The sequence below is a fragment of the Sminthopsis crassicaudata genome, chromosome 1, assembly GCF_048593235.1.
Source record: "Sminthopsis crassicaudata isolate SCR6 chromosome 1, ASM4859323v1, whole genome shotgun sequence".
Taxonomy (NCBI): domain Eukaryota; kingdom Metazoa; phylum Chordata; class Mammalia; order Dasyuromorphia; family Dasyuridae; genus Sminthopsis; species Sminthopsis crassicaudata.
The window spans coordinates 589,014,176-589,028,107 of NC_133617.1; the positions used below are offsets into that span (position 1 = coordinate 589,014,176).

A 13,932-nucleotide genomic window follows, 5' to 3' on the forward strand; every position below is an offset into this window, starting at 1 on the left:
CAGGCAGGGCAACTGCTGGGGATACCATTACAAGAAATGAAACCATTTCTATATTCAAGGAGCTTACAATGAAGCACAAAAAAAAAAAAAAAAAAAAATGTTCTTATGGCCAGGGAATGACTACTATGCTACAAATACACATTTGTCTCTACCCAAATAAAAAAAAAAAATCAATAAATGATGACTTGGTCATCATCCATTATAATGTCAATTCAGAACATTCCAGACTTTACTCCTGGTATAGAGAAATTCATCCATGAAACAGGCTAGCAAGTTTATGGCAGATAGAAATGTGAGGAGAAAAAAAAAACCTGAATAGTGAATTTTACTACAATCATTGGCACACACCAGCCACTAAACAAATAGTAGACAATCATGAAACCAGGCTGACCGGGTCCACTATTAATTTGATACATAATTCGACTAGGTCCTCACAGTTACAAAGCAATTCTTTTACACCTTACCAATTAGCTCTACACTAACCACTGCAGAGTATCCCCTACACCTTTTCATCCCTCCTCAAATTTCCCTTCTTCCACCATCTCAATTAACAATCTTGGTCTCAATTAACAATCTTGGTCTCAATTAACAATCTTGGCTTCACATTTTATTGAAAAAACCTGAAGCTATACACTGAGAGGTCCCCTCTGTCCCTTCCTCCTCTTCTTATATCATGCCTTCGGTCACTATTTCCTCCTTCACTCAGATATCTATCACATAATAAGGTGGCCCTTTAATCATCAAAGCAAGTTTTTCTACATGCATTCTAGCCTATTTTCTCCAAAAGATTTTTTTCCTCCACTAGGCTTACTCTTAAACTTCAATTTCTGCCCTTCTAAATGCTGCTTCTCTGTTGCCTACAAATAAGATCATATTTCTTCCTTTCTTAAAAATAAAAAAACAAAAAACAAAAAACACCCTTCACTTGATCCATCCATTCTTGCTTTTTTCCTACATCTCTACTGTCTTTTGTGACTAAGATTTTTCAGAAAGCCCTCTAAAATCGGTGTCTCCACTTCCTTTCCACTTACTTTTGTTGTAACTCTATGGACTGGCTTACAACCTCAACATTCGACCAAAACTGCTATCTCCAAAATTACTAAATGTCTCTCAACTTTTCTTGGTCCTTATCCTTTTTGACCTCTCTGTAGGTAGCCTTTGTGGCTGGTAATCACTTTCTCTTGATTGATAATCTCTTTTCTTCTATCTAGGTTTTCAGGACACTAGTCCTCCTAATTCTCCTACCTATCTGTCCACTCAGTTTCCTTTGCTGGATCTTTATTCAGGTCACTCCTAACTGGGAATGTACCTAAAGATTCTCTCCTGGGTCCTTCTACTCTTTAGCCTCTATATTATTTCACTTGATTATTTAATTAATTCTGATGGATTACATTATTATTTTATGCTAATGATTCTTAACTCTATTTATCCATCCCTAACCTTTCTGCTGACCTCTAGTCTTGTATTTTTAACTGCCTCCTGGATGTCTCTAAATGGACATCTAATAGAATCTCAAACTCAATATGTTTAAAACTGAATTCATCAACTTTTCCCAAACTCTTCCCCTTCCAAGTTGTCCAGACTCAAAATTTGGGAATCATTCTTACTTTGTCTTACCATATATTGTCAAGCCTTGCTAACTGCATATAACATCTTGAATCCGTCCCCTTCTCTCCTCTGTTACCATCTCAGTTAGTCCATCTTTCACTCAGCTGTCAAAGGGATCTTTCTAAGTGCAGCTCACCCTCTCCCCCCTACCTTTCACCCGCAATCAATAAACCCCACTGGCTCTCTATAACCTTCACACCTTGTACTCCCTCTTTCGGTGTACCCTGATCCAATACACTGGCCTCTTTGCTGTTCCTCACACAAGACAGTATAGCTCCCGACTCTGAAAATGTGCTCCCTCCTCATCTCTGCCTCCTGGCTTCCTTCAAGCCCCAGTTAAAACTTATTTTTTCTAGAAAGCTTTTCCTGACCCCCTTTAATACAAATGTCTTCCCTCATTAATAATTTCTAGTTTGTCTACAGTTAATTTGTACATCATTTATTTATATCTTGTCCAGCCCTTTAGACTCATAAGGGTAAATCTTTTGCCTTTCTTTGTCTACCCAGTTATTACTTAGTACAGTCTATAGTAGGCACTCAATAAATGTTTACTGAGTAATATAAAACACATCTGGTAACTTCATCACAGCTCACCTTTATGAATAAAAGCTGAAAACAATCTATTTGTTATTAAGAATAAGGATGTCCACATACGTGTGTGTGTGTGTGTGTGTGTGTTTTGAGGGGTGGGAAGGTTTCTGATCATTCTCCTTCATACAAATAGGCCCAAGTACCCATGTTCAATGGATGGTACTTAGATATTTAGGTTATATGATAGGAAACATAAGACCAATCTGGCAATACTAGGGATACTATGGAAAAGAGCAGGGGGCAGGTGGTTGAACAGTGGATAGAGTATTAGGGCTAGAGTTAAGAGGATATGAGTGCAAATCCAGTCTCAGACACTTAGCTGTGAGACTTTAGACAAGCCACTTAACCCCGATTCTCCCCCCTCCCCCAAATACTGAGAAACAAAACAAAACAAAAAAAGAGCAATTGAATTAAAGGAAACCTTGGCCACAAAGCTTATTGGCAGTATTTTTGGCCTTAAGTTATAACCTTCCAATTAGAAGCTTGCCATTAAAAAAAATTCCAATTGCCCCTAGGGGAATCAAAAGTCATTTACATAGGTTCTTTGTTATGATTTTGACTAGCCCTTTCAATTAAAAACTGCAACAGGATTAGATTATTGCTTGTTGTTAAATCAAGCATACTTTAGTAGTGAGCTGACATGTGGCCTAGCACACATACTACCTACCAAAAATTTCCCCTAAGATTCAGTTATGAAGAGATTGTTCATCATGCTTATTTACATATATTTATGTGCTGAGAGTACAACCTTGAATGATGTCACAACAGGGTCAGTGTTGTTTCCCATAATACATTTAGATAAAATGCATCTAATATACTTGATTACTGGTTTATTTGTGGTTGATCTGCTTCAGTTATTTAGAACTTTTTTATTGCTTTAGTCCACTCAACTCTCCCACTTTCCCCATACCCCTCAGCAACTTGTCACACACATTCCTAGAGGTATTATCAAGAGTTATGCATGCAAGTGTTAGGCTCAGACAGGCCCTCTCTTTATCTTTCATTTTGGAAATGGGATGCTTTTTTTTTTTTTTTTTTTTTTTTTTTTTTTTAAGAATAAGAGTTGATTTAAGGTTTGCCATTTGCTACCTAACACCATGCAGGTTAATTAACAGGACATATGGCCTGGAAGAAGCTGGTGCTTTTCCATTTACCCTTTTCAGATATTAGTACAAGATTGCTTCATAAAGACATGCACATATACACAGGCAATTTATAACTTGCGGACTAGGGGAAAAAATGACTGCTTCTAAATCCTTCACAATCCACTTATCCTAGAGTCATACATTGTTGGGCCCTGAGGTTTCCATAAAGGTTACTGCATTAACTTTTTAATTACATTAAAAAACAACCAGTATGAATTTATAGCACTCCACCATCTAGTTCTTTTTCCTTGAGACAGCAACCGCAACAACTTCATTGCCATAACTTTTAAGCAAGGGTTCTCATATAATTTTTCAGCAAGATAATTATCTCTATACGATGAATGGTTCATACCTCCTGTAGCAACTTATCTAATTTGTGCTGTAATTCGAGGAAGTATCGTGAGGTGATGAGGCCCTGGTGCGATTTATCCAAGCAATCTCGAGCCAGTTCAATGATCTGATGGTGGGTGAAACTAAGCACTCCATCTGCCAAGGGGAGGACATTATCAGGAGAATAGTTGGTGATAATTTCCTGTAGACGCTCTTCCATCTGAGCTGTAGCCTATTTAATGAAGGGAAAAAAAAATAACAGGTTTGATATAACATGCCCATGTATATTCCAATTGTGTTATCATGATAAATTAATATTTTTGAAGACTCTGGTTATTTTTAAGAACAAATATTAAGAATATAAAAATACTAACATATTATAATATTGTTCAATAATATGGAATGTTAACCATTCATATTCCCTGGCTTGCAATCTATCAAATGAATAATGGAATATGTAAGTTTCCCTACAGCTCAATGTGCAAGCACTGGGATGCCTTCATTTCTTCACTGGTCTTACTCCATATGGTTTGCCAAAAATGCCCAATAATTTTTGTTGGTATTGTTTTAAGGGACTGTCATAAGGATAGGAACAGGACTGGTGATTTCTTTATTATGGAGAACTCCCAGGTGAGAAAACTCCTTAGAGCAGTGCAGGTACTGGCATCTTCCCTGTTATTTATAAAGAGTTGCCTAGAGCACAAAGTGGTCAAGTGACTTGCATATGTGGCAGAGTGGGAATTAATTCCAAGTTCTCCGGCCACTTAAGACAGATCTCTATCCACCAGGCTATGCTACATCTCTTGTTATCTTTGCAATCCTCATTCCTGAAACATATCTCATATAAAGAAGATTGTCTTAGTAAATCCTCTAGGATTTCACTTTCCAATTTCATTCAATTCCTTCTAATCACCTATTGACTAATCTTGACTTCAGAGCTAAGATATCCCTAATCAAAAACTATTATCCTCCCCTTCTCTGGTATCTTCTTCCTCCCTTAACACCCATTTTCTCCCCAATAAAGCAAATAATTTCTATGTAGAGTTAGGGGCTACTTTCCTGCTGAACAACTGACATGTGATAAATAGCTCAAACTGTTTTAATCAATGACATCAATGTTGGACTCATTAAAAATAATAAGCACTCTGCACCTGATTTATGAAACCAAAGATTTCCTTTTGTTCCTTTCCTTAGGGTTACAAGGGTGGGAGGGCTGAAATGGGAGGAAAATGAAGGATTTTCCAACGGTTACCCCTCTTCCCAAAAATCCAAACTGTTTTGGGGAATGAGGACAATGATAAGAGATGAATATGTCATATCTCTTTATGATGATCTAACTCTTATTCTAAGACCTAACAAGCAAAATGACACTTTTCACTTTCAGATCTAAGCCAATAATTAACTTTCAAACCATAATGAGTAAAGAAGTAAGGAGGATGTAACAGGAGATGGGGTTAGGGAGAGATAGGGAGAAAGAAATGGAAAACAATCCAAAACTCATTCCATCTATGCATGTGGATAACCCATGAGGTTATGGGAAGGAAAGGAGAAAAAAAAAAAGAGAGCTTTTCATGGCATAACAAGTTATTCCTAGAATACAGATAATAGAAAGGGACCAGAAGTGACTTTTGACTTTAAATAAAACCTACTGAACAATAGCCTCCCAAAGTGTATATAACAAAAAAAAAAATAATAATAATAATAATTTTAGAAGCAGTTCAGTAATACCTAAAAAAGAGGGGTCAGTTCTCAACAGTATTTTTAAAATTATAGTGATTTTATCTTTCTAATAAGAGTTTGGTGCCTGCTTTATGAAACTCATTACTGGATTGGATCATTACTTCCAATAACAAAACCACCATACACATACTTAAAACCTACACTGCATGTTACTAGAGTTGCTGTGCATTTTAAACACAGTTCATTACCTTTGGGAACCTTTCTTTGTAGACATGGTTCATCATAATTATTTCATGGTCACAGCAGGCAGGAGAACGTCCAGGGCTGCAAGTGAAGCACATTATCCTTTTAAACTTGTCACAGCATGTAATGAAAGGAGGTTTCATATTTATAAACAATCTGTTTGCATGCAAAATACTATGCAGCCTTCGTTACAAAAGCAGATTTTATAATAAACTACAGAATCAGCCATTTGTGTGTGTGTATGCATAAATACACACTTTAAATAGTGCCTAAAACTACTGAATGGTACATGAGAGACAGAAAAGATGGGATTCCACAAAAGAACTTTACATTTGTACACAATACAGGGAGCAGCAATTTTATCTGGTTAGATTGGGCTTTATTGTTTGTCATAAGACTAATGAAAGTAGCTTAGAAGAAGCAATTAAAAAGGCATCCAAAACAAAATGCACCTTAACATAAAATAGTTTTTAATTCCATACATGAAAAATAGAATTAAAAATGAAAACACTTGTTTTACTCCATAAATTAAAATTAAAAATTTTTAAAGAATTTTATTAAATCTAATTAGTTATTAATATTAAAAGAAAGTACCATAACATGGAGTCCATTGGGAGTAAGGGAGGAGTCAAATGCTAGTTGTCTTCAAGAGTTTGAAGGACTACCATGTGGAAGAAAGATTAGATTTATTTTCTTTATCCCCTGGGGCAGGGTTAAAAACAATAGAGGGAAGTAGCAAAGAGAACAAATTTAGTTTTGAAGTCAGGAAGAATTTCCTAACATTTAGAATTTTCCAAAAATAGAATCAGCTACATTGGAGACACAGTAGGCTCAATGTTACTGAGGGCTTCAAGCAGAAATTGGTTGGTGACACTGAGGGGAGATTTTTTTTTTTTTTCAGGTATGGGTTAAAGTAGGTGGCTATTGAGGTTTTTTCCAGTTCTGAAATTCTGGGTTTTTTTTTTAGTCTACCCTATAATAAGTTACATCTTCTTTCTCTCTACCTTTTTTTTTTTAAAGGTATATGGATTTTCTATTTAATTGATGTATTATATACTTCCTAACATATCTGTGAAGTTTTGTTAAATAAAAAATAATATGGATACTGCTGTTTGTCCTTCATTCTTGAAGTTGAAATGAGAGATGATGTCATGACATGCAAGTGAATTGGATTTGAGTGAGCTTTTTATGGTGACCTTCCACACTTTCTCCTTTATAGTCATCTAGGTCCAATGGCCACATATAGATCAGGACAACTGGAGATGGCCCTGGATGCAATGAGAGATCTTGATCGTTTTAATCTAAGGTCTTTAACAGGTCTCAGTTTGCCTGTGACAGCATCTATTCAGTGATTAAAGCTAAGTAAGAGTGCCCACAAAATATTTGGTAGAATATACACTTCCCCTGTGTATCACTGATATATATATATATATATATATATATATATATATATGTAGCATAATGAATAGTATTGGGCATGGAGTCAACGCTTAAACTAGCACTGCAACTAAAGTCATTTAATGACTGTCTGCTTGAGCCTCCTCATCAGTAAATAGTCACACCTACTCCCAGGATTGTTGTAAGGATATCATGAGATGTTTGTGAAGTACTTTTCAATCCTTACAATGCTAGCTATTATTAAATAAACTTGTCTTGAAATCTCAGGTATGATTTTTTAAATACATCCTTTGCATTATATAATAAATGCTGTAGCACTGTTAATTTAACTATGAGATTACATTCATTACATAAGAACATTTTATTTTTTTTCAAAATTTTTAAAAAAGAAAAAAATCCTAAAGCCAAAAAAAAAAAAAAAAAGACCAAAAACTCAAAAAATGAAAAGCCAAAAGTGAACCTAAATTCCTCCAGTTGTTGAAACTTTAGGATTAGGAACTGAATCAGCCACACCCAGCAAAAGAACTCTGGGAGATGACTATGAACCACTACATAGAATTTCCAACCTCTCTATTTTTGTCCACCTACATTTTGGATTTCCTTCACAGGCTAATTGTACACTATTTCAAAGTCTGATTCTTTTTGTACAGCAAAACAACTGTACATGTATACATATATTGTATTTAATTTATACTTTATCATATTTAACATGCCATGGGAGGGGGGAAGGAGGGGAAAAATTAGAACAAAAGGTTTGGCAATTGTCAATGTTGTAAAATTACCCATGCATATATCTGGTAAATAAAAACTATTAAAAAAGAAAAGAAAAGAAAAGAAACGAAACTTTAGAATTAGCCAGAGAATGGATTCAAGCCATTAGATCATATTTCAGCTAAAATAATATTTCAGTGAGGCCCAGAAAATTCAGTATTTTATTTATGTATACTTTTATTCATTCACTTACTCATCTGTTCATGTGTTTATTTATTCCACTTATTTTCCATAGAAAATTCAGGACTCTAATGTTAAAAAAAATCAGCTGATTCTTTAACATGGCAAAGGAATCTTATTAGAGAGAGAAGATAGAAATGCCCAAAATAAGGAAACCTAAAGTTCTATCCATGAGAAGCTGCCTTGTAATTGTGTATACAAAATTTTTTTCAGATTCAGAAAGATGGGAATTCCAGTTTTACCTTCTGTCACATGACCCTGAGCAAATAATTCATGTTCTAAGATAATTAAGTTGCAAATATGTGTTGAAAGAGGGAGTGACCCACACTGATGAAATCACAGGTCTAGAGGATCAATCCTGAATGAAGAATAATGTATAATATAAAATGTGACCTTTATTGATTTAAACTTGTTATGTAAAAAATATAATCAAAGGGATGCTTTACTTAGAAAAGACATGGGCTACTCCTGTGCTAAGAGTGAGAGATAGTTGAAGGACCACCAAGATGTTTCATACTTATCTAGGCAAAGTCAAGAGATCAAGAGAAAGACTTCTATTCCTCTTTGGTAGGGGAACACTAATAAGTTACATAGGGTGGGAAGGTGTGCACGTGGAGAATATCCACAATATGTTAGTGAGATCTAAAGTATCTAAGTAAAAGCATTCTTTTTTCCACTTAGGCTGAAGTACATGGCCTGACTTCACTTTGATTGGTATGAGATTTATTTGATTTATTGCATTTCCAATTTTAGGTTGTTTTGCCTCTCCTAAGGCAACCTGGTTCTGAATTTAACGCAGATACCAAATTAACTTTAGTATACTGCAACTCATCACTCTGGAGCTCAACCTAAGCCTCCACAATAGTAGAGATTATAGATGTGTATCATCTTGTCTAGCTGACCTTGGCTTTCAAGGAAGTCTTAAAAACCAAAAAGATTAAGACAACAACTCTTGAAAACATAATTGAATTATTTGTATTTATCTTGTCCTGAAAATTCCAATGATTTAAAATACTAGGGGAAGGTCTTGAATCTTAAGTGAAAATTGGTAATGAAATTCTGATGACTAAAAAATGTCTTCCAATGATGATTAATAGGATTATTTTAGGTGAACAAATATTGCATTCATAATAATTAAGAAATCTAACTCATGCTGCAAAATGGAATTAGGAAAAAAAAGAAAACATACAAAAAGATTCTAGAATACAGGTTCTCAAACATTTTGGTCTCAAGGTCTTTATACATTCTTAAAAAAACTGAGAATTTCTAACCTCAAAGAATTTTTGTTTATGTGAATTGTATCTCTCTCAATATTTACCAAATTAGAATAATTATTCTTATTATTATTAAGAAATTATTATTATTATTAAGAAAAGAGTTTGACATCACAGACCTCTAAAAGGGCTTCAGCGACCTCCAGACCACAATTTGAGAGTCACTACCCCAGAAGAAATCAGCCAATCCATAAGAATAATTTTCCAGTTAAAAAAAAAAAATCAGCTAAAAGTCACCTGAGACTTCGAGAACGGGGGCGCATTGGAGTGTTCCTGCATCTGTTCTCAGTGGCGATGCTTTCAGTGCAGAAATGTTTTGACAAAAAGTGTAATTCATCAGGTGTTGGTTGGTATGGTAACTGATGCAACTTCTCCTGGGAGGAACACGATGACTGCAACAAGACCAGCCAAGTTAGGTTATCTTTGTGCATCCAGACAGAATTCCTTAGACAAGCATGAGATGATCTATACTCTATGGACAACATAAAAAAGGCTATTGCATACTGTATTTCTAGTTATGGTTACAGGAATCATTCCATGCATTTTCATAGCAATTCTTTAAAAGGTCAAAATGCCTCACAAGATTCTACATTTTGCTAGTCCACAAAAGAGTCTTTTGGAATAGAATATTATATATTTCCTTTGCCAGAAAGTTAAAAACTGAGATATAAAGAAAGAAAAAGCTTCTATACAAATGAAAAAACAAGGAACCAATGCTTAACATACCAAGCTAATGTTGCTTAAACAATTATACTAGAGATAAAGACATAACCACTAATCATTTCCAAATTTTTAAAGAAATGTAAAGACCTAAGAGAGTGGAAACATAAGACATTGCATTTCTAGTATCTGTTAATTACTTCTACCTAGGGTAAATTGGGATGCTGATGCTTTGATGAAACAATAGTCAGTTACATACTGACAAAGCCCATCAGAAGAGAGAAAAATTCCATTTAAATTGCTGTAGACAAAATAAAAAAAAACTTCAGAATCCACCAGCTAAGACAAACCCAAGAATTATATGAACACAATTACAAAACACTTCACACACAAATAAAGTCAGATACAAACTATTGAGAAAATATCAACTGCCTATGAGTAGGCCCATATATAATAAAATATGACATAATAATAAAATGACAATTCTGTCTAAATTGGTCTACTTGGTTAGTGCCATACCAAAGTGACAAAAAATTCTTTTGTAACTAGAAAAAATAACACCAAAATTCATTTGGAAGAACAAAAGTTCAAGAATATCAAGGGAATTAATTAAAAAATATAAAAGATGGTGGTTTAGCAGTACAAACCTAAAATTATATAATAATGCAAATCAAAACCATTTGGTACTGCCTAAGAAATAGTGATGAATTGGTGAAAAGATTAGATCCACATGACACAATAATCAAGGCCTATAGCAATATTTGATAAACACTCAAATTCCAGATTCTGGAATAAGAACTCACTATCTGACAAAAATTGCCAGGGAATCTAGAAAATAATATGTAAGAACCTCAACATAGACTTACATCTCACACCCCATGTAAAAATAAGGTGAAAATGGGTACATGATTTGGGCATTAAAAAAATGATACCATAAACAAATTAGAAGAACAAGGGATAATTTACCTATTAGATCTCTGAAGAAAGGAAGAATTTATAACCAAAAAAAAACTAAAGAACATTTTGAAATACAAAATGAACAACTTTAGTTACATTAAATTTAAAAGGTTTTTGCACAAACAAAACCAATAGAAAGATTCTTAAAAGGGAAATACAAAGCTCAGAAAAAATCTTTGTGTAAAAATTATAATTCAAGTCATTCCCCAATTGATAAATGGTCAAAGGATATAAAGACAATTTTCAGATTATGAAATTAAAGCCATTTATAGTTATATGAAAAAATGCTCTAAATCACTATTAATCAGAGAAATGCAAATTAAAACAACTCTGAGATACCACCTCAAACCTCTCAGATTGGCTAAAATGACAGGAAATGATAATGATAAATGTTGGAAGGGATATGGGAAAATTGGGACACTAATGCTTTGTTGGTAGAGTTGAGAAATAATCCAACCATTCTGAAGAGCAATTTGGAACTATGCCCAAAGGGCTATAAAACTATGCATACCCTTTGATCCAGCAGTCCATTACTGGGTCTTTATCCCTAGAAAATCATAAAGGAAGTAAAAGGACTCTCATAAGCAAAAATATTTGTAGCAGCTCTTTTTTGTGGCTACAAAGAATTGGAAAATGAATAGATGCTCATTAGTTGGGGAATGGCTGAATAAATTGTGGTTTGTAAAGATAATGGAATATTACTGTTCTATAGAAAATTTATGAATAAGCTGATTTTAGAAAGGTATGGAAAGATTTATATGAACTGATGCTAAGTAAAACAAGCAGAAACAGGAATATATTGTACAAAATAACAGCAAGAATGTGTGATGATCAACTATGAAAGACTTGATTCTTCTCAGTGGTTCAGTGATTCAAAACAATCTCAATAGACTTTGGACAGAAAATGCCATCTGCATCCAAAGAACTAAGGAGACTGAATGTATATCAACAAGTGCTATGTTCACTTCTTTTTCTGTTTTTTTTTTTTTTTTTTTTTTGGTTTTTTTTTAATCTTTCCCATGGTTTTTCCCTTTTGCTCTGATTTTTCTCTCCCAACCTGATTCATAAGGCAATGTTTTTGAAATAAACAAAATCACTAAGGAAAAACAAGAAACAATAGCAGCTACCATCCATACATTAAATTGTTTCCCTGGTCCTTAAACAAGAAGTAATTGTAAAGGCTAATATTTGGTTCTGAAGCAACACACACACACACACACACACACACACACACACACACACACACACACACACACCTCTAAAAATAATAAATCACCACACAGGAATTTTAAGATCAATGTTTTATGCTACTCTTTTCTTTAATAAAATTCACATTTATTAAAAAAAGAAAAATTTCTTTCAGCTAGTAAGAAGCTGTTAGTAAGCCAACACTGGCATTTCACTAGAGATACTCATTTATTGAAGCTACTTTTGGAGAAGAGCAATTCTACTGTTGCAGTTTTATCTGTTCAGTAAAGTCATAAGAAACATAGTATTCATAGGAAACCAGTTCACAATGAAAGCATCGCTGGACCAGGAGGCAGGATACATTGGCTTTAGTACTTGCTTCCTACTTTTGTTATGATTCTATGAACTCCTTATTTTTCTGTCTTAGTTTTTTCTTCTATACAATGAGGGGACTGGATTAGATGATGTTCTCTAGAGTCTCCTTACAACTCCAAAGTGCTAGGATTCTATACAGCTTACTAACTCTATGGTTCATTTCAAGAATATTTTTAACCTTAGATAGGGAAGGGAAAGACAGACCATTTTCCTCCATTCTTTGTACAAGGAAAATTGCTTCATACCAAGAGTATTATATTATTGTGCTTATACTGCTTAGGGAATTTTATTTTTGGTGGGGGCAATATCATTTAATTTTTTTATTTGCAGTTTCAAATCCTCTTCCTTCCTGTTTTCCTTCTCCAATCTACTGAAAAACCAAGACATAGGCTGTAAGGTACAATTATAATAGGTCAGACACCTGGAAATTATGTTATCTTGAATAAAATTGTAGCGTTTTTGGGAGAAGGATAAATTCAAAATATATTTCTACAAGGTTTTCATATTTACAATTTCTATGACATGGTTCATTTTCCATTGACAATGGCCCCACTAAAATTTTGTGATTGCTTACTATTAGTTGAAAGATTGTTGTCATTCAAGTTTTTTTAATGCTTTAAAAATATGAGCACTATATATGCTCATATACAGTGCATTCAGTTTCTGATGGAAACTAAATGGAATTGTCTAGATAGTTTTCAAAAGAGATGGATGATAAATTAGATGCCAATGCCAAGTCATATCAGAGCAACAAATGGAAAAATATGGTCCATCCCTCCGTGATACTAACACATGATAGCCAGACATGAAACATAGTGAACAAGAAAGGAAGGAGACTTAAAATATATTTCAAAAAGGACAGATATACCTTATAATCAATATCAGTTGCATATAAGCTCAATGTCTGGGTTTTATCAACTGGCCACTATGACCAATAGTAGGATAAATATTTACTATGGTGAAATTATATGATTAGAAAATGCAGACAACATAGTACAATAGAAAAGAAAAAGAAAGGAGTCATAGTAAAGATGTTTAGAAGTGGCCAAAAGGTCATCAACTAATCCTCCAACACAGTGCATAACTCTTCAAACTGACAAAAATCACTTATTGAACCTTATTGTGTGCCTACCACTTCCAAATATGTCTAGATAGCTTAGTCTTTATTTTCAGTGACAGATATTTCACATTTTTATGAGAAAAACTCAAGAGAGAATTCACTTGTCCTATCAAATTGTTTTCAATATTTGCCTGACTTTCCTATTGCAAAATGATTTTGATGGAGTATGACTCTATAATACTGTGCAATGGATCTTCATTACTCCCACCATGATCTCTTTTATGTGCTCATTTTATTTTGTTTCTGAGTTCTTCTTAGTTTCCTCCTTAGAGTAAGAATCTCACACCACAGTTTAGGCTTCTTAATCTCTCTAGGAAACAGATGAACTTTGCAGAATAAAATGTATAGTTCCCAAGCTTCTATTTTTGTCTCTTTTTTTGTAACCTTACTTCATTTTCATTCATACTTTATA

General features: G+C 34.0%; 1 protein-coding gene across 1 annotated transcript in view; it reads right to left on the reverse strand.

Moving 5' to 3' along the window:
- MAST4 (microtubule associated serine/threonine kinase family member 4) overlaps nucleotides 1–13,932 on the reverse strand; it is a 769,506-nt gene that overhangs the window by 78,622 nt on the left and 676,952 nt on the right. The window contains 3 exon segments of the mRNA XM_074282373.1: nucleotides 3,697–3,906; nucleotides 5,603–5,678; nucleotides 9,458–9,612. Coding sequence (XP_074138474.1) covers nucleotides 3,697–3,906; nucleotides 5,603–5,678; nucleotides 9,458–9,612 — 441 coding nt within the window.